This window comes from Nicotiana tomentosiformis, chromosome 3 (assembly GCF_000390325.3).
Source record: "Nicotiana tomentosiformis chromosome 3, ASM39032v3, whole genome shotgun sequence".
Lineage (NCBI taxonomy): Eukaryota > Viridiplantae > Streptophyta > Magnoliopsida > Solanales > Solanaceae > Nicotiana > Nicotiana tomentosiformis.
In genome coordinates this window covers 124,946,543-124,968,459 of record NC_090814.1, presented here as the reverse complement: position 1 = coordinate 124,968,459, position 21,917 = coordinate 124,946,543, and the positions used below count along the sequence as shown (strand labels likewise).

General features: G+C 37.9%; 1 protein-coding gene across 1 annotated transcript; it reads right to left on the bottom strand.

Moving 5' to 3' along the window:
• Positions 1-287: 287 nt before the first annotated feature.
• Positions 288-7,303, bottom strand: LOC138908454 (uncharacterized). Its single transcript, XM_070199120.1, has 4 exons — positions 6,929-7,303; positions 6,491-6,543; positions 5,743-6,279; positions 288-351 (listed from the first exon to the last, which is right to left on the bottom strand). Exons 1-4 carry the CDS (start codon positions 7,301-7,303, stop codon positions 288-290), a joined length of 1,029 nt encoding a protein of 342 aa, XP_070055221.1.
• Positions 7,304-21,917: the final 14,614 nt, after the last annotated feature.

Genomic DNA, 21,917 nt, shown 5'->3' with positions numbered 1-21,917 from the left:
GGCCCAGGATGCAATCCCATCCGAAATAATCAAAGGAACGATCGAAGACAGTGCTCTAGAGGGCTCATGAGAAAAAGTGGCTTCGATAAACATGCCAATCCACAGAAGCACCACGATTGTCAAAATACAACTTCAGCATCGACGCATCAGGTATTGTGTTATCCATTGGGAGAATTAAAGATACTAGATGGCCCATACCCTTACAAACCGATACATCCCAAAGGAACCCCAATCAAACATGCAAATACCATGGTACACATGGTCATAAAATCGAAGACTGCAGACACCTAAGGGAGGAGGTGGCCCGTCTGTTCAACAAAGGTCACCTTCAAGAATTCTTGAGTGACCGAGCTAAAAACCATTTCAGAGACAGAGACACAAACAGGAAGAACCACAACACGTGATTCACATGATCGTTGGTGGGGTCGATATACCACAAGAGCCCGTGTTCAAACGCACTAAAATATCAATCACCAGAGAAAAATGAACTCGAGACTATGTGCCAAAAGACGCTTTATCATTCAATGATGTGGAAGCAGAAGGGATCTCACAACCCCACAATGATACTTTGGTAATATCTATCCTTGTGAATAAAATTCAGGTTAAACGTGTTTTAATTGATCCAGGAAGTTCGGCCAACATTATTCGATTTAGGGTAGTGGAGCAGCTCGGCCTACAAGATGAGATCGTACTCGCAGCTCGGATTCTCAATGGCTTTAACATGGCAAGCGAAACAACTAAAGGTGAAATCATCCTACCAATAAATGTAGCCAAAATTATTCAAGAAACAAAGTTCCATGTGATCGAAGGTGATATGAGATACAACGCACTACTCGGAAGACCCTGGATTCACAATATGAGGGCGGTCCCCTCAACCCTTCACCAAATGCTGAAGTTCTAACACCGGATGGAGTAAAAACGGTGTATGGGGAACAACATGCTGCCAAAGAGATGCTCGCGGTCGACAAAGTGATACCGATGTCGGTGCTTTCGTCAACAAAAGGATCGGAGTCCAAAGGAAAATAAGAAGCTAAATAGCAACCACATCTACCAGCCTCGACTCAATCGAAGAAGCAGGGAACAGACGAGGATGATGACTATTGGATCCCTCGATCTTTCATAATCCTCGAGGATTCCGACGCCACCAAATCGACGGTCGAGGAGCTGGAGCAAGTCGTACTGATCGAGAATCTACCCGATCGAAAGGTATACCTGGGTACGAGGTTAACCCCCGAGCTCAGGGAAATCGCTAAACATCGATTGAGCTTGGACCAGAAGTTCCGCCCGGTAAAACAATAGAGAAGACCCCAGTCCGAGGTAAAACATGCATTCATCAAGGACGAGGTAACCAAACTTCTCAAAATAGGATCCATTTAGGAGGTAAAGTATCCCGAATGGTTAGAAAACGTAGTCGTAGTCCCCAAAAAGGGAAATAAACGTAGAATGTGCGTAGACTATAAAGATTTAAACAAAGCATGTCCTAAAAACTCTTTTCCTCTGCCGAATATCGATCGCATGATCGATGCCACGGCCGGCCACGAGATCCTTAGTTTTATCGATGCCTACTCTGGGTACAATCAAATACAAATGAACCCGGAGGATCAGGAAAAGACTTCGTTCATCACTGAGTACGACACCTATTGTTATAATGTAATGCCGTTTGGACAAAACAATGTTGGTGCCACTTATCAACGCTTAGTAAATTGAATGTTCGAAGAACAAATAGGTAAGTCAATGGAAGTTTATATTGACGATATGCTAGTTAAGTCCCTGTGAGCAAAAGACCATTTGACACATTTGCAGGAGACCTTCGATATACTAAGGAAATACAACATGAAACTCAACCTGGAGAAATGTGTATTCGGGGTTGGCTCGGACAAGTTTCTCGGCTTTATGATATCAAATCAGGGTATCGAAATCAACCTCGATAAGATCAAGGCGATCAAAGACATCACCGTCGTGGATAATGTTAAGGTCGTACAAAGATTAACAGGGCGCATAGCCGCCCTTGGCCGATTCATCTCGAGGTCTTCAGATAGAAGTCGTAGGTTCTTCTCACTGCTAAAAAAAGAACAGCAATTTTGCATGGACCTCGGAATGCCAACAAGCATTGGAAAAACTAAAGCGGTACCTCTCGAGCCCGCCACTGCTTCATACTCAGAAAGCGGACGAACAACTATACGTGTACTTAGTAGCCTCAAAAATCGCGGTAAGTGGGGTCCTAGTTCGAGAAGAGCAAGGTACGCAATTTCCTATTTATTATGTTAGTCGAACTCTAGGTGAGATCGAGACCCGGTACCCACACTTAGAAAAATTAGCGTTTTCCCTAATAAGAGCCTCTAGGAAATTAAAACCATATTTTTAGTGTCACCCGATCTACGGGGTAACTACTTATCATCTTCGCAATATTTTGCATAAACCCAAACCTTCGGGCCTATTGTCCAAATGGGTCGTCGAGATCAGTGGGTATGATATCGAGTATCAACCCCGAACGACCATCAAATCTCAAATTTTAGCGGACTTCGTGGCCAACTTTATGCCAACCCTCATAACCGAGGTCGAAAAGGAACTATTAATAAAATCGGGTACTTCATCGGGGGTGTGGACCCTCTTCACAGACGGCGCTTCAAACGTGAAGGGGTCCGGGTTAAGTATAGTTTTGAAGCCACCCACGGGTAATACAATTAGACAAGCTATCAAAACTGCCAAGTTAACTATCAATGAGGCCGAGTATGAGGCCATGATTGCAGGTCTCGAGCTAGCTAAAGGTTTGGGAGCAGAAGTCATCGAAGCCAAATGTGACTCCTTGCTTGTAGTAAACCAAGTCAACAGAACCTTTGAGATTCGAGAAGCTCGAATGCATAGATACTTGGACAAACTACAGGTGACTCTACATCGGTTTAAAGAATTTACTCTACAGCATGTGCCTCGAGAACAAAACAACGAGGCCGATGCCCTCGCAAATTTGGGGTCATCAGTCGAAGACGACGAGATTAACTCGGGGATTGTCGTACAACTTTCAAGCTCAGTAATCGAAGAAGATCATGCCGAAATCAACTCCACAAGTCTGATATAGGATTGGAGGAACAAATATATCGGATACCTAAAGAACGGGAAGCTTACATCAGACCCTAGGGAATCGAGGACTCTACGTACGAAGGCTGCACGATTCACATTGGCCGAAGACGGAACACTGTATAGAAGGATGTTTGATGGACCATTGGCAATATGTTTGGGACCAGGAGATACCGACTACGTCCTACGAGAAATCCATGAGGGCACCTGTGGAAATCATTCCGGTGCCGAATCATTGGTTCACAAAGTCATCAGAGCATGATACTATTGGGCCGATATGGAAAAAGATACAAAAGAGTTTGTTCGAAAGTGCGACAAATGTCAAAGGTATGAGCCGATGATTCACCAACCTGGAGAGCAACTCCACTCAGTCTTATCCCCTTGCCATTCATGAAATGGGGAATGGATATCGTCGGCCCTCTACCATCGGCCCCAGGTAAAGCTAAATTTATTTGGTTTATGACTGACTATTTCTCTAAGTGGGTTGTAGCGCAGGCTTTCGAGAAAATTAGAGAGAAATAAGTCATAGACTTCATCTGGGACCACATTATATGTTGATTCGGGATACCTGCCAAGATCGTATGCGATAATGGAAGGCAGTTCGTCGGCAGCAAAGTGAAAAAATTTCTCGAAACTCACAAAATAAAGAGAATTCTGTCGACGCCATATCATCCTAGTAGGAACGGACAGGCCGAATCGACAAACAAGACCATCATTCAAAATCTCAAGAAAAGATTGAGTGACGCTAAGGGAAAATGGAGAGAAATATTTCCCGAAGTCCTTTGGGCGTATCGAACAACGTCAAAATCCAGTACGGGGGCAACACTATTTTCTTTAGCATACGGCACCGAAGCTCTGATCCCGGTTGAAGTTGGGGAACCCAACGTCAGGTTTCGATATGCAACGGAAGAGTCAAATCACGAGGCTATGAATACAAGCCTCGAATTGCTAGATGAAAAACGGGAAGCCATCCTTGTTCAAATGGCCGCACAAAAATAACGAATCGAAAGGTACTACAATCGAAGAGCCAATCTTCGACACTTCAAAATAGGGGACTTGGTTTTGAGGAAGGTCACCCTCAATACTCGAGGCCCAAACGAAGGAAAACTTGGTCCGGAGTGGGAGGGACCGTATCAGGTCCTCGAAACCATCGGAAAGGGATCCTACAAACTTGGCACGATGAACGACGAACAATTACCAAACAATTGGAATATATCACTCCTCAAACGATATTACTGCTAAGGTACGACCTTCTCCATTTTCATTTATATTTCATACCAACCATTTGCAGGTGTTTAATCGAAGACATCGAAGGATTCTTTAAACACAGTCCTTAGGTCTGAAAGCACGCGTTGCACTCTTTTTCCCTTAGACCGATTTTTATCCCAGATGGGTTTTTCCGGCAAGGTTTTTAACGAGGCAACCATTGTTCATGCTAACTTAGAGCAATTCAACAGTATCCGAGACTCTTTTACAATCAACCTCGAATACTGGGGGGCATCGCCTTCGGATAGTTACAAGAAAAATACTTCGTGTCGAAAGGGTCTCGATAAGTAAATTTTGTAGAGGACCAAACAGTCAAGTGAACCGTGTCCATGTAGATTACTCGAACCCTAATGGCAAAACACGTACGCATGTATAATCTATTGAAAGAAGTATTTTTCCTTACCAGATGTTCCATGCTTCAAAAAAACTTATACTTTACAATTTCATACTTATGATCTATTATGGAAACTGGCTTAAGGGCCGATCACAGTGGAAGTTCAAACAATTTACCGGATACTGCCGTCCAAAAAATCGACATGATCAAATTACTAAACCTCAAAATTGTAAGAGCTTAAAAAGACAATCCTCAATTTTATAGGCCACAGCCACTCCACTCGGGGACTGATACTTCGAACAAGTTCTAAGTATAACAGGGGAATAAGACCAAAAGGCAAATCCCAAATTAAAGGCGGTTCGGAGACGTCCAATTTCCATTATTAAACAGGCCTTCGAATATTTTCACAAACCGGTTAAAAAGGCTACCCTCGGCTAAATTTCTAAGGGTCTCGATAATATCGATCCTCGAAAACCCTAATGGGTACAAAGTCGTTCGAACTCTCGAACAAATTCTTTATTTTATGCTAAGGCATTACGAAACAAAGTATCTCGATAATATCGACCCTTGAAAATCCTAATGGGTACGGAACCGTTCGAACTCTCGAGCAAATCCTTTAATTCGTGCTAAGGCATAACAGAATTTATATGATTAAACAATAAACTTTTCAAGCCGAAAAGGGGGAGAAAGCCATTCTTTTTGCTATGGCCGTATCAACCTAATTCAAGAGCCTAAAGGGCTAGTTTATTTTTGAGAAATCATCCTCACTCTATTAAAACCTAAGGGTCACATTACTCCGAGTTCGAGCAAGTACTCACTCGATTATAAAACCTACACTAGTTCGGCTTCGATCAAATTGCCTAAGCCTCAGACTTATGAACAAAATTTTCACAAGGCATAAATGAAATAAAGACAAGTCGGAAAGGAAAGAGATCTTTATATATATGAGAATATTTACAAGGTACGATCAGGATCCTATACAAAAGATCAAAAGTGAAAAATCCTAAGGTTCCTGATCTTCTCCGGGGGCAGCTTCTTCTCCATCAAGGTCCTCCCCATTCTCAGACCCGCTCTTGCTACCATAATCATCATCATCATCGGAAATGGCCAGCGCTCCATCTTCGGCTTCATGCTCTCTAGCCTTTACTATCTCGTTGGTAAGATCGAAACCTCGAGTGTGGATCTCCTCGAGGGTTTCCCTCAGAGATTGGCATTTGGCGAGTTCGACAATCCAATATGCTCGAGTTTGAGCGGTCTCGGTTGCCTCTATCGCTTGGACTTGAGAGGCTTCAGCATCGGCTTGATAGATGACCACAATTGCCTCTGCCTCGACCTTTGGCTTTTCGGCTTCAGACTTGGCCTTTGCAAGTTCGGAAGCCAACCGAGCCTCGAGCTCCTTTTTTTTTTTTGCCTGAATTGAGATTTTCTCCTTCATGCCTCGAAGCTGACTTTCGGCCGATGACAATTTGGATAAAGCAGTCTCTTTTTCTGCAGCGAAGCGATCCATGCCTTCTTTCCACCCCAAGGTCTCCGCCTTCATCATGTTGACCTCCTCGCGGAGCTGCTCGATCCTCGTGGAGCTGCTCGATCCTCTCGACCTTGTGCTGCAGTTATAAGATTGAAATATTAGCCACCGTTCCCGAATCGAGCCCATGAGCTTTTAAGATTTTCATTACCTGCTCGATTAGGTCGGTCTGATCTTGGTGAGCCTTGGCCAACTCGGCTCGGAGGTCCTTGGTCTCCTCTTCTTTTTGCCCACAGAGAAGTTTAAGGGCATTCCTCTCCTCCGTGAGCCCTTGGAGGTCGGCCTCACACCGATTCAGCTCAGCTCGAGACCGAGAAAATGCTTCCCTATAAAGCCTCGAGGCCTACACAGAAAGAAGAAAAGAAGTTACACAGGAAGAGAAGAATGAACACAAGTGTAACACCAACAAGGGGTGTTAAGGCTTACCCGATTCAAAGCTTGCTACGCTTCGTTGAAAAGGCTCGATGCCTCACTCGAGTCCTTCCTCGAGACCTCCAAGTCACTCAGGCCGGTAGCATCTTCGACCCCAGTAAAGTAATCACGGAAGGGATCTTCCCTTCCGTGGGCTCCTTCGATGGAGAGGGTCTTCAAGGCCCGAGCCTCTTGAATCATCTCCTCGGAAAACGAGGGGAGCTGCGGGGAACCTCCAATTTCGATTGCCCTAAGTGGAGCACTTGGGGTGTTCTCTCCATCTTGAGGAGCCTCGAGAATGGCCTCGACAACCGTACCCACCGTTGGCTCAGTGTGGTAGGGGCATTTTCGATCCTCGATGACTCCGGGACTTCGCCCAAGTCTCTTCCCGAGACGCCCTCATCTCGAGATAGAGTCTCTGCAGCCTTCACCGATTTAGTGGCCTTTGGGGCCTCGGTGCTCATTCCCACTCGGGCTACCAGCCCGGAGTCGTCTTCCTCCACTCCTTCATCTTCTTCCCTTAGACATCGAACAGACTCTACGGTTAGGTGGATGATGTTCTTCCTCGGCTTACGAGCCTTCTTCTTCTTAGGTTCTGGATCCTCAGAGGGTGAGGACTTTTTCCTCTTTTTTTCCTTCGCCGGTTTCGATGCCGGGATCGAAGTCTCCCCCTCACTAGATAGGGGCCTCATAATACGATCTTTGCCAAGGCCTGTATGAAAGGAAATTAAGTAAGAAATGCTTTGATAAAATCATTAAAGACGTGGAAAAGGGGCTTACCATGAGTTTTGGCTTCCCATCAGCCCTTTGATAAATCGTGCCATGAGAGCTCGGCATACGAATAGGTCGAGGCCAGGTCCTGAACCCAGCTTTTGAGGTTAGAAATTGCACCGGACATCCAAGCGACCACTACATCACGGAAGGGGATATCGATGAGAAGAAGCAAAAGAGCAAAACAATAAATAAGAGCTAACTATAGGATTATACTTATGCTTCATATTTCATTTCTCGGGAAATGGAATCTTCTCGGCTGGGATTAGGTCGGAAGTCTTGTCTCGAACGTATCGGCCCATCCAGCCTCGGTCCTTGTCCTCGTCTAAGCTAGAGAATAAGACTTTGGTAGCCCGGCGTTGAAGTTTTATTAACCCGCCTCGATAGAGGCGGAGACTGTATAACCTGATGAGGTGGTCGAGGGTGAAAGGCATCCCCTCGACTTTGCTCACGAAGAATCGGAGCAGAATCATAATTCGCCAAAAGGAATGATGGATTTGGCCTAGGGTTATTTGATATTAACGGCAAAAATCAATGACGGCGGGGTCGAGAGGGCTTAACGTGAAAGGGTAAGTATAAACACTTAGAAACCCTTCCACATAGGTGGTGATGTCCTCTTCGGGGGTCGGGATCACCACCTCTTTGCCCTCCCAGTTGCAATCTTTCTTTACCTGCTTAAGGTATTCCTCAGTTATCGAGCATATATATATCGACACTGGCTCGCATCGACGGGGAATCGACAAGGTTTTATCGGTCTTAAAATCAGAAGTGAGGACACACACCCCGGGAACACACTCCTCGGGGCGCGGCTTCGCCGGTGTCTTGTCGCCGGCCTACCGTGATGAAGAAGCATTTTCCTTTTGGGGAATAATTTTTGATTTTTTGCCATTTTTGTATGGATTTGAAGTTAAAAATAGATGGAGATGATAAGATTTGGTGTTGAGAAGAGGTTAGCAGTGGAAATCATAGATTTGTAGATGAAGAAATTAGAAGATAGAAAAAGCTTTGGAGATTGGAAACGTGAAAGTAAAAGTTCAAAATGGTGGAGATAAGGGCTATTTATAAATTTCAAAACGACGGTTCAATATTGGCGGTAGCCGACTATCGACTGACGTGCATTTAATCCCTTGGTAACTGTACAGATGGGACGTTTCAGTCACTTCCGTCGCTTACGTCACAAGGATGACATCATGACAGGTCGAGATAGAAAATCGAAGGCTCAATTCGTTTCTTGTCATTACACTCCAAAAAATATGAGGGGACTATCTGTATACTGTTAAAATCGGGCCAACCCGATTTAACTATTTGACCGAGACCGGGAGTTTGCATCGAAGGATGGCCTCATAACAAAATAGGCCATATCACGAGGATAAGGTACCGAGTTCAGAACCGAGGTACCTGTCAAGATCGAGGCTAGTAACGATCGAAGCCAAACAAGACAGACATTGAGCAACATCGAAGATAGCACAATAACAGAAAGGCGATATATCCGTGACTGGTCGAGGATCACAGCGTAAACCTCGGTGAATGGTCGAGGATCATGGCGTAAATCTCGGAACGGATCAAATCAGAAATGGTTAATTAGCTAATCATGGGATTTCCTTCTGTAATTAGAGTTATACCATAAGTAGAACTCATCTACTATATAAAGGGGAGTATTAACCATTTGTAAGGCATTGTTCTCACGTAAAAAAGCCAATATAACGCTCTCTCTTTAGCTTATACTCAAGCCAATATAACGCTCTCTCTTTAGCTTATACTCTCTTGTTCATCAGCTTGCTTTATTTTTAACCATTTTGGTATCAATAAGTTCGAGGGCACCCTACCTCGAGGGCTGAATTCAGTTTCAATACTGGTTCGCTTTATTTTATATTTCATTTCTGTTATTAATCTTCATATTTGTTTATTGATATTAAGTGAAATCGTGTATCATTAGAACCTCATTATAAATTTAATTGTTATCCAATTTTAAGGGTAAACAAGCATGTATTCCAAATCAATTCTTTGTTCTTGTTTTATTTTAAAAAATAATGTTATTTTAGGTCCATTTTTACCTCTGAAATGATCACATGCTCATCATGTGTCCACAAGAGTCGTTTTTGATCTCCGATCCAATTAAATTAGGTGCTTTTCGACAACAAACAATCCAAAATAGGAGCCTACATAAGAGAAAAAACTAGACTTGGGACAAAATTGCAACTTAAGTGATAGATGACGCACCACTTATTTAGAAGCTGCAACTCCGATTAATACATTTCATAACTTTCTTGGGACAATAATGGTAGGGGACCATAAGAGTACAAGATTAAAAGTTTTGGGACCAATGATGAGTGGTTAGGGACAAGTTTGGCAAGATTTTCAAGGTAAGAGAGAAGACTCATTTGTTTTGCGATAAATCTCACTGCTTTGAAATCATGGACTAAGAATGCACATGAGCTCCAGTTTTGGCTAGGGAGCTATGGCATTGGCATATTCCATCCAAAATAATTACAAGTTCATTCGTTATCACTTAAGTCTTTAGAATTGTCAAACAAAAAGTACCCCTTCTTCTTCTTATGAAGCTAAATATGGTTCTCTAAAGTTCAAACCGCAAAAGCAAGACAGTGCTGAAACTGTTGTTGAATTCTCTGCGATTACTGATTAATGTCCCTTCTGTTTATGGCGGAATAGTGTATGACAAATATTGTTCATCATGGGTATACAGGGGCGGCCCAACCTTATCGGAGGCTTAAAGCAAAATATTAATAAGAGGCCTTAATAAATAAATATATATATATAATATTTAATGAACATCGTTTTTAAAAAAATTAGACAAGTGAGGATGTGGAATTAAAAAAAATAAGAACTTAGTTTTATAAAATACAGAAAATTAAATGAATTTAACGTTGATTACATCACAACTGAAATGGGAGAACCAAGAAAACATAAGTGACTCCTTTTTTTTTAGTAAGTCCCTTTCTATATTTGGTAACAATTCAACTTTAGATTTTTTTTTTTTTACCATTAATGAGATGATTTCTAGCCCAAAAACTTCTATGATTTATTTAAGATTACAAATTTCAAAAGCCTTCCTTTATTTCATAAAATCCATGTCCAGTCAAATACTTTCATACAAATTGGGACGGAGAGAGTATAATTTATGTAAGGAAAATAAATAATAAGTTAGATTATTAGATATAGTTACGTGACCAACTAATGAATAGAGAAATATAATTAAGTAAAAAAAAAAAAAGATTGACAGAAAACTATTTTAGTTATATTAATTAGAGGAAGAAATCGAGTTATTAAAAACTAATATGATAATAAAGAAATAAATTTATCAATAATAAAAGATAATTATATAAATAATATACTATTATATATAGAAACATACTAGTAATTTTGGGACCCTTAAATATTTGGGGCCTAAAGCAAGTGTTTCACTTGCTTTAGGGTTGGGCCGCCCCTATGGGTACATAACAGAATTGTTACATTTTTTTTTCTGGTACTAGTAGTAGTATAATATTAAGAAAGAAATGAAAATTCATATCATCTATACTAACTTGTTTGCGCCTGAAGCATGCATAGTAATTATTGTTATACATTCACACCTCTATATAGAGTCAGACATTCACTATAAAAATTAAGTTTTCCTCGGAACTAATTTTTTAAATTATATTTTACCTCTGCATAACAGCTTTTTACCTATAACAACAATAGCCATATTTATAGCAGAACGACCTTTGTAAAATTACTCCTCTAGAATAGCCATATAGAATATTTAAGATTACCAATAATAATTCTAAAAATGTGCACATAATCTTTTCCATTAAACAAAGTTTCTATATTGCATAAGATTTGAAGATTTGCATATGATATCTTTTCCATTGGACAAATTTCAAAAAATATTTAGATAGAAAATTTAACTGTTAAGCTCTTATTATTATCTTCAAAGGAGAACTATTGGATACCTTTTTGCTGAAAATTTGGACACGAATCTTCACCAATTCAAGCGTTATATCGCTAGTAAGAGAATGAAATCTACGAAACAAGCTACAATTACAAAGTTCTTCCATCAATCTTGAAAAAAATTATTTTTTAGGTAGTTTTAAAGCGTCTGCCTTAGAGTTTAAATCTTAATACTCTTAGTTATGAATTTATTAATAATGTATTAGCTTTCTTCAATATTTAACTAGTGAAATATGCATATCTTTTGAGATTTTAAATTTGAATAATTTTCTTATCTTTTACATGTAACATTAAAAAGAAAAAATAATTGATTACTAGATAATTTTTTATCTATAACAGCAAAAAATATTTAAATGTCAAATAATGTTATAGGTATATAATAACTATTCATTTAAAAGCCAAAAAATATTGGAACAAATGATACTGTTATAGAGAGGATAATAATATATTTAAGTTGACATCTCATACAATATTTTATATTAAGTAGAGCAACATGGAATACGCCTATTCCATTATTTGCTTTATGAGGGTGATATATACTTTTGCCAACTTAATCGCCCTTTGATTAATCTACTGAATTGTACAACAATTATCCTGTTCATCAAAGTTGCATTGGATAAGCAGTGGACTCTGTTGTGTAATTATGGTCAATATTTTGGCTAATAGAGTCTATCTCACATAAGCATAAGTATCTTTGCAAAGTATAAATTTTGTTGGCAATATTCTTTGGGACCCAAAAATATTGCATTGTGTGGTGGACATCATTTGCACAAGTTGTATCTCTTCTTTTATACCTAAGAGGCCAAAACTTTTTTGCCTATAAAAAGGAAGGCCGTTAGTTCATTTTAGACACACCAACAAGACTCGAGTCTTCATTTCTTGTTTCTTCCTTTCCTCCTTTATTAAGAGTGTTTTGTATGAGGGTTAAAAGTTGGGAATCACTTGTGTGAACCCTTTCTTTAGAGTGATCTTGTGAGGTTATTCTCTTAGGATATTTGGGATTAATTAGAGTATTTACTCTAATTTTGTACTCTTATTCGTATAGTGAAATTGCTCCTCTCCGCTTGTGGACGTATGTCACTTTGACCGAACCACGTTAAATTTGTGTCTTCTTTATATGCTTTAATTTTCGTTGTTATCAAATTTTATTATCTTTGTTATTGTCATTATACCATTGTTTGGCTAAATTCCGCACTACCCGGGTTCCTGATCCTAACAAATTGGTATCAGAGCCGGATCTAACTGAATTTATTTCAATAGCCAATATGACTTTAACAAAGACTTATGTTGAGAAATTTGATCGAAGTGCAAACTTCGGAATGTGGCAATTAAAGATGGAAGCTATCCTAATTCAGGATGGCTTAGATATGGCGTTGCAAGGAAATGAGAAGAAAACGGATAAAATGACGAATGAGGAGTTTGCCATCATAGACAAAAAAGCAAAAGCAGGTATCATATTAAATCTCTCAAATGAGGTTTTACGTGAAGTTTCTGTAAAAACCACAGCCAAAGGCATGTGGGAAAAATTAAAAACTTTATATATGAAGAGGACGGTGAAAAATAGACTTTACTTGAAACAGAAACTTTATACAATTCGTATGGGGGAAGGTACATCTATTCTCTCTCATCTTGACACCTTTGATTCCATTCTTATGGATTTGAGTAATATAGATACTGAAATTAAAGATGAGGATCAAGCCGTGTTATTGCTTTCTTCTCTACCCCCATCTTTTAAGCATATAAGAGATACTATGTTTTATGCAAAGGATAATATCTCTTATAAGGATATTAAATTTATCTTAAAATCAAAAGAACAAATAGATAGTGATATTACTGGGGAAGCTAGTGGAACTCAAGCGGAAGTTGGCTTGTTTGTTAGGGGGAAATTCGATTCAAAATCCAGATACAATAATTTAGGGTGTCGCTATTGTCATAAGAAAGGTCACATTATCTCCGAATGCTATAAGCTGAAAAATAAAGAAAAGCATAAGGAAAGGAAAAATGAGCACAAAAATACTAACACTGCCGAAGCAAGCGTAGCGGCTGATGAGACTGAGGGAACTATATTTTTAGCAACTAATAATAGTTTTAAATCTAACAATGAGTGGATTTTAGATTCGGGTTGTTCTTATCATATGTGTCACAATCGATATTTATTTACCACATATGAATCTATTAGAGGTGGAATTATCTTGATGGGCAATAATGCCGCCTGCAAAGTTTTTGGAAAAGTACAGTCCGAATCAAAATGCACGATGATGTGGTGAGAATTCTCACTTGTGTTAGACATGTTCCTGACTTGAAGAAAAATCTCATCTCTTTGGGCACTCTAGAATCTCTTGGGTGCTAGTACGCAAGTGAAGGTGGAGTTCTAAAAGTTTCTCATGGTGCTCTTCTGATCATGAAAGCACATAGATCTGGTTCGTTGTATACTTTATTGGGATCCACTGTTATAGGCCCTACTACAATTTCGGTATCAGACAATTTGTCTGATTTTGATGGCATTAAATTTTGACATATGGTCATTGGGGCTTTTGCGGAAAAGGTAGAGCAAATTTACTATATTAGCCAAAATTAGGCCAAGATGGAGATTTGTAATGATGACCAATATTTTGGCTCCATCTCATATAAGCATAAATATCTTTTGTAAAGTGTAGACTTTGTTGACAATATTCTTTGGGACCCAAAAATATTACATTGTGTGGTGGACATCATTTGTACAAGTTGTATTTCTTCTTTTACACCTAAGAGGCCAAGACTTTTTTGCCTATAAAAGGGAAAGCCATTAGTTCATTTTAGACACACCAACAAGACTCGAGTCTTCATTTCTTGTTTCTTACTTTCCTCCTTTATGAAGAGTGTTTTGTATGAGAGTTAAGTATTGGGAAGCACTTGTGTGAACCCTTTATTTGGAGTGATCTTGTGAGGTTATTCTCTTAGGGTATTTGGGATTAATTAGAGTATTTATTCTAATTTTGTACTTTTATTCGTATAGTGAAATTGCTCCTCTCCGCTTGTGGACGTAGGTCACTTTGACCTAACCATGTTAATTTGTGTCTTCTTTATATGCTTTAATTACCGTTGTTATCAACTTTCATTGTCTTTGTTATTGTCATTATACCATTGCTTGACTAAATTCCGCACTAGCCGGGTTCCCAATCCTAGAATGTTGTAATAGGTATACTAAGTTGGGATTATTTTCAGTAAGTGTTAATTAACTACTCGGTCATTCCCTCTGGGGTACATGTATTTCATTATTTTCTTAGGATATTTCATTCAAAATAATTAATATATCATAACCAGATAAGCCGAGCTGAACCATTCTTTAAAACCAAAAAGAAAAAGAGGAAATACCAACTTTTATGTGGCTATTAAAGTCTAGCAATTAAAGACAGCAGAGAATTAGATGGATGAACCTAAACACACTCTGATTTCAAGTATTTTCCAATTTCCCTTTCTTCTCAGGGCCCCTTTTCCCTTCCATTGGTTCCATACCACTGAAATGCTCAGCTTTTTTACCTTGCTGTGCTATACCCACTTTCCCCTTCCTTTGAAGCAAAACAATAGTATTCGACTATTCGTTAAATTAATGAATTAAAAGCTAGGGGTCCAGCTCGTTATATAAGGCCTTTGAATTTTGGTGTTTCCATATGTCCCTCACCCCCAAAACCGCCTATCCACGCCCACCTTCTTTCCTCTATTATTAGTTCTTGAATGTCAAGTAGTAGCTTTTTCTGCATTGGTAGGGTATATATATAAGCTTTTCCCTTGCTGACAAAATGTGCTGTTCAAACTCAATAAGGTTGTGACTTGTGACCTGTTTTTATTTTCTCTCTTCATTTTGGACAAGACTATTCAATGAATAAATAATGAATCTCACATGCATGTGAGGGTGGCAACCGGCAAACCAGTCACTATTTTTTCATTTAATGCTCCATGTATAGTTACCCCTATATTCACCTCCCCGAACCCACTAACTTTAGTCCAAACACTATATTTATTTTAAAAAATTTACTAATATGTATAAATTGTTAATTGAGAACGCAGTAACATAAACGATCTAGAATCCCGAACCTATAAATTTTAAATTCTGGTTCGCCTCTGCCTTTATTAAATGAAAATATAATACCTTGTTTCAACAATCATATGTAAATTTATTAACCTAAAATCTTTCATGTGTATTAAGAGCATAGTCATGATCGACGTAAATTATGGTGTTTGACCAATGAGCCGATGGCGTGCGAATTCTTCCATGCGTTTAGATATTAATTAGAGGTTATGATCCGACCGAGACTGTATATATATATATGCCCATTAATTCAAATACGGAAAAGGTCAAAATATGTCCTTGTACTATACGAAATCGAACACATTTGCCATTCGTTAATACTTTAGCTCAAAAATGCCGTTACCGTCATATAATTGGTCCATATATGCCCTTAGAGTCACACAGTTGGCCCATATATGCCCTTTTCAAAACGGAATCCACCCAAACTAATTAGCTCTTTCGTTAATTGTATTAAAGTGTATTACAAACACTATTTCCTTTTTATTATGACTTTTGTTTCTTTACCTTTCTCTTTTCTTTCTTCTTTTATCTTTTCTTCTCTTTTTTTTCCTTTTTCTTTCTCCCTTATCCGATTTCCTCCATTGTTGATGTCTTTTCTATTTTCGTCACCAATTTCACTTGACAAAACTCATGAATTCCTGCTAATTTTACTATCACAAATCCCATCACATTCTTTCCCTATTCTCATATTTTTCATCACATTCAACAAGACCAGAACCTCCATTTCCGTCACCAATTTCACGTGATTTTATTCCTAAAACTCAAACCTACACCGCCAAAAGCTTCCCAGCAAGAAGGCTCTTGTTCTTCCGAAAAGAAGGAGATGAAAATTGTCGGAGAAATTTTTTCAGTGGCGTTAATTCGGTGAAGGCGGAAATTCGTGAGTTTTGTCTAGTGAAATTGGTGACGAAAATGGAGAATACATCAGCAATGGAGGAAATCAGATAAGGGAGAAAGAAAAAGGAAAAAAAAAAGAGAAGAAAAGAAAAAAGAAAGGTAAAGAAAAAAAAGTCCTAATAAAAAGAAAATAGTGTTTGTAATACACTTTAATACAATTAACGAAAGAGCTAATTAGTTTGGGTGGATTCCGTTTCGAAAAGAGTATATATGAGCCAACTATGTTACTCTAAGGGAATATATGAACCAATTATGTAACGGTAAGAGCATTTTTGAACTAAAATATTTACGAAGTACAAATGTGCTCAATTTCGTATAGTACAATGGCATATTTGGACAATTTCTGATTCAAATAATACAATGCTGAAATTTTTTAAAGAACTAATCCATAAGATTTAAAGTTTGGATTCGGCGTACTCTCAACCACACGCTTTTGGGGGGTTTGGGGGGGGGGGGGTGATTCAAGATAGGAAGACCCACAGTCTTAAGAATAAGTCAAAACAAAGAAGAGGTGCAATAGTACTTGTTTCTGTGAGCTGGGTGGTGCAGTGTATGTTCTATCCATCTTTATGGGACCAATTCATCGGGACTTAGTGTTCTGATTTTTTGGCTGTTAATTTGAAATTCAAAACACTTTAAATATTTTGAATTTCTGAACAACTAATTTATAATTCAGGACATAAGATTCGAATTTTTGGACATAATTTTTAAACTTTAAGATACGATGTCCTGAAGTTTGAATTTTGAGGTTTAAACTCTAAGATACCGTGTTCTGAAATTTAAGCAAAAATAATTAATTTTTAAATATATTATAAAATATCAATGCAGTCAACCACCAACATTTACACTACATATTTCCGTATGCATTCAGTATTCAATATTTGTATTCTAACTCATTCAAATTCGCTTTGCATAAGATTTGCTAAAGCATACAGCATATTAGAATTTTTTTCATTCTCAGAAATCCAATACCTCTAGTTAAAGATGAAGAAATCACAAATAACCAGATTTACAAGTGGTAATTAAAAAATAGTCATAGTTTTAAAAGTAATCAAAATTTAGCCACTTTTTATGTAAAGATAAATCTGAATGAAAACACTGTTCAAAATCCGGAAAATATTCCAGCATAATATACTGGAGTTCCAGCATAATATATTTTAAAGATAAATCTGAATGAAAACACTGTTCAAAATCCGGAAAATATTCCAGCATAATATACTGGAGTTCCAGTATAATATATCGGTCCAGCAATAATATGCTGGAGGTTCATACACAAGTGCTCCAATCTCCAGCATATTATGCTGGAACTTTCCGCGTATTGGAGTTCCAGCATAATATGTTGGAAGTTCATACACAAGTGCAACAATCTCCAGTATATTATGCTGGACCGGTCCGTATTGCAGCAAAATAGTGACTATTTTTCAATAACTTTATAAATGCTGGCTATTTTTGAATTACCAGCCCGAAAACTGGCTAGCCCGTGCTATTTTTATCATTTTCCCATCAATTTATAGTGAGATTCAAGAGGGGCTTCCTGGTGGGCCTAGTTGCTGGTTCAAAAGAAAGCCCAAAATTCACGAAGCTAGGCTGGTCCGTGCAGCCGTAACTCATTGTTAGACCTGAAATTCAGAAAGGAATCTTTACACAAATAGCCAGTTATATTCAATATTTATTTTTTCTATCTGGTATATATAGATTATACACTGATTATGCCTGTCGGCTATTTTTAGTTTAAGTGGTTGGATGGACGGCTATTTAGGTTAATTATTTATATCCTCCGCAATGCCAAAAAACAACTTATTCACTTCTTTCTTCGTCGTCTTTTTCCTCTCCCAATTGTTAAATATATTTAATAAATTCTTCAATATTTTTCTTCAAATTTAGGACCCTTCACAATGTCCTGCTCCAAATTATATTCGTAGTCTCTCCAAAACATAATTTAGGGCTTCATTAGTTTTAATTTCCTTTGCATCACGCTTTGCTTTCCAGAAATTTGTGAAGAAAAGCATCGAGAATGGACAAAAAATAAATTTATAAATCCTGATTTTCCTTCATAGAACTTAAAATGCTAATTCGACTTGTATAATACATTCGTGATGATGAATGGAAATATTGAAGTAAAATGAGAGAAATTAGCTAATTTCGTGTAGCCCAAGCCGATAATGACATGATAATACTGCTTGGGCTATTCCATATTGGCCCATGGATCTTGTGCAATAACCCACAGATTTCGAGAGAGAAAAACTCCCACCTATGAAAATGGAAATTTTACATAATATAGCTAAATAATGCACCATCTTTGACCAAAAGACTTTAAAAATATTTTTATTTATAGCCACTTTTATATTTTATTATAGCAAAGTATAAATTTATACAACTAATCGCTCAACTTTTCCCTAACCCTCTCTCTTCTCCCTCAATTCTATCTCCCTTTTCCCTTTCTCTTCGGCAAGGCCACCGTCTTCTCCTGCGACTCATCGTCATGGCCAGATCTGTTCAGATTTCCGATGACTCTGCTTCAGATTTCCTTCTTCTCCAGAGATTCTGCCTCAGATTTTCAAAAACTCAATCTGTAGCCATGGCCAGATCTGTTCTCCTACTCCCTCTTCGGTTCCACCATCGGGAGTCTGCCATCTCCATCGCGCCTCCGACTCTTACCTCGACGGAGAGAATAGATCTGAAACTTTCCGGCAACGAAGGAATTTACATCTAGTTTTGGCAGCTCGGTGAAGAGAATAGATCTGAAACTTTTCGATATGGATCCATGGCTATTGAGTACACATACAAATACAATGATACAAATACTCTTCTTTGCTATTGAGTCACATATAATGATATGAATATATTATATTCTGTACAAATACACTCAAATACATTGTATTATGTACAAATACATTATTTTTTACTTGTATTTATGCATTTCGAAAGTTATTTTTGTGGCAAATCCCTATATTTTTTTTAATTTTTTGTTATTTGAATACACCCGAATTAAATACAATAATTGAATACATTGTAAAAATAACTAAGAATGAATATGGTGAATTGAATACAGCTGAATATTACTGTTTTTGTGATTTTTTGTTGTTTGAATACAGTCGAATTGAATACGATGAACTGAATATAATGTAAAATAGTTAAGAATAAATGTAGGTGAATTGAATACAGTCGACAAGAGTGAGTTGTTCTAGTGGTAAGCACCCTCCACTTCCAAACTAGAGGTTATGAGTTCGAGTCACCCGAAGAGTAAGGTGGGGAGTTCGTGGATGTAGGGAGCCGGGGGTCTATCAGAAATAGCCTCTCTACCCCAAGGTAGGGGTAAGGTCTGCGTACACACTACCCTCCCCAGACCCCACTTGTGAGATTATACTGGGTTGTTGTTGTATATACATCCGAGTTGAATAGAGCGGTATACACCCTATTTTTTTTTTGATTTTTTGTTGTTTGAATACAACTAAATTCAATATAGTGAAATTGATTACAATATACTCCCTCCGTTTCATTTAATGTGAACCTACTTCTTTTTTAGTCCGTACCAAAAAGAATGACCCCTTTCCCTAAATTCTGTGCCTAGTCAAATGGGTTCACATAAACTGAAACAGAGGGAGTAAAATATATAAAAACGAATACATCCGAATCAAATACAATGTGTACAATCGAATTGATACACGTTGATTTATTGCGCTTTCCATTATTAAACAGTTGTAATCCCTATTTTTTAGGCGGATTATCTTAGTGTATTTATAAACACAGTTGCGCGATCGAATACATGGAATATAAAATTAAACAGCCGTAATCCCTATTTTTAGGCGGATTATCTTACTGTATTGATAAATACAATTGCACGAATACATGAAATACAACACAGTAGCAACGAAATTGTAGCTACGGCCAGTAAATATGGATATTATAGCCATAACACGTTAATAGCCACTTAACTATAGTGGTTTTTGAAAATTCACCAATGAAAATATTACTACTATCAAATTCGTCTTACTGTATGATTCTGAGGAAGTTATAAATATTTTTTTTAAAAAAAATGTTAATTGAATTATTCATGTCATAAACTCGAAACTAGACATAGGGGTAATCTATATTTTTCAGTTTAATTTCCTCTTTAAGGAGGGAGTGGGAGTTGAAGAATAATTGACATAGTTGAGAAGTCAGCTTTCAGGTGAATGAATTGTAGTTGTCAAAGATGGTCCTGACAAGTGACACTAGCGAGGGATTGAGTACTCCTTGCCAATAGTATGGTTGAATGTTGATTAGTACTTTAACTGAGGGATCCACTCACTTTATGCTCACGTCTTAATTGCTACCTTAATTTTAAGGGAAATTATATGATAATTATTTATAAAATTAGATGTTTATATGACAAGAGTGGGTTGTTTTAGTGGCGAGCACCCCTCACTTCCAACCAAGAGGTTGTGAGTTCGAGTCACCCCAAGAACAAGGTGTGGAGTTCTTGGAGGGAGAGAGCCGGAGGTCTATCAGAAATAGACTCCTCTGCCCCAGGGTAGGGGAAAGGTCTGCGTACACACTACCCTTCCCACTAGTGCGATTAAACTAGGTTGTTGTTGTTGTTGTTGTAGATGTTTAGTGAATTCGTAACCTACGCAACAAGAAAGAACTTTCATGTTTCAAATGTAACTTAAGATAGTGTAAAGTGCGAGATCGTTTGGTGCAATGGTGGGATAAACAAGGATATCCCATGAGATTAGTCATTTCACCTTTTACATGGTATAGGCAATCCCATCATTTTTGTGTAAAATTTGTCTTGGGATTATTATCCTTACCCCTTGTATCAATTAAACCCTAACGATATACGAATTTACATCTTGAAAATCAAATCTATTTTTGGTTTAGATTGGTTCTAGAAAGAAGTAATTAGTTCAAATTATTCAATTGTGAACTCAGTAACTTTGACCGAGTTATATATGGATTTAGTGGAAGGTTCAAAACGTTCAAAAATCATTAATTTTAAATTTTGGTTCCACCTCTATGTATAAATAACCTGACATTAGCCTAAATTAAAGTAAATGGTGCTCCACTTGCTTTAGAGCAAGAGTACATATCTTATTTTAACTTATCGTGTAGTGTTAATGAGTAAAGTTTCTTGAGCTTTTTCTTTTTTAATATCAAAATTGTCTCTATAGTATTATTATGATTCTGCTATCCTAATATTAGGTCTTGAAACATAAATAGTAGTAAAGGTAATAATGTATACGCATCTACATATAATATGAAATGGATACTCATGCATGAATGTATCTTGTCAAATTTTGTTGCAGCCGTGAAATTAAGTCTGGGTTTGGCCCGTGAAATGAATGGTTATTAGAACTTGGAAGGTTCATGTTTCAATGAATCTTTTTTGCGTCCATTAATATGTCTCAAAAATTGGATAACCATTTTCCCTGATTGATGTAAAACGAGAATGTATATTCTATTAATTAATACTTCTTGATTTTTAAAGGAATTGTACCAACTTGCTCGTACGTTATCTCGCCTTCTTTTATTGATTTCAAAAGCATAAAATCCTAAACAAGAACTAGATTGGGACAAAATATACCTGCAGCTAACTTATGTCAGTAGGTGAAAGTTGCTTTTGTTTAAAATTCAGTTAC

What these genes read in the sequence shown, in the direction of transcription:
- LOC138908454 (XM_070199120.1), bottom strand. Translation starts at nt 7,303, where the DNA reads ATGAGGCCCCTATCTAGTGAGGGGGAGACTTCGATCCCGGCATCGAAA. An exon ending in CCACACTGAGCCAACGGTGG is followed by an intron (nt 6,544 to 6,928) that starts GTACGGTTGTCG and finishes CTTTCTGTGTAG; the next exon opens with GCCTCGAGGCTTTATAGGGA. An exon ending in TCTCGAGCTGAGCTGAATCG is followed by an intron (nt 6,280 to 6,490) that starts GTGTGAGGCCGA and finishes TTATAACTGCAG; the next exon opens with CACAAGGTCGAGAGGATCGA.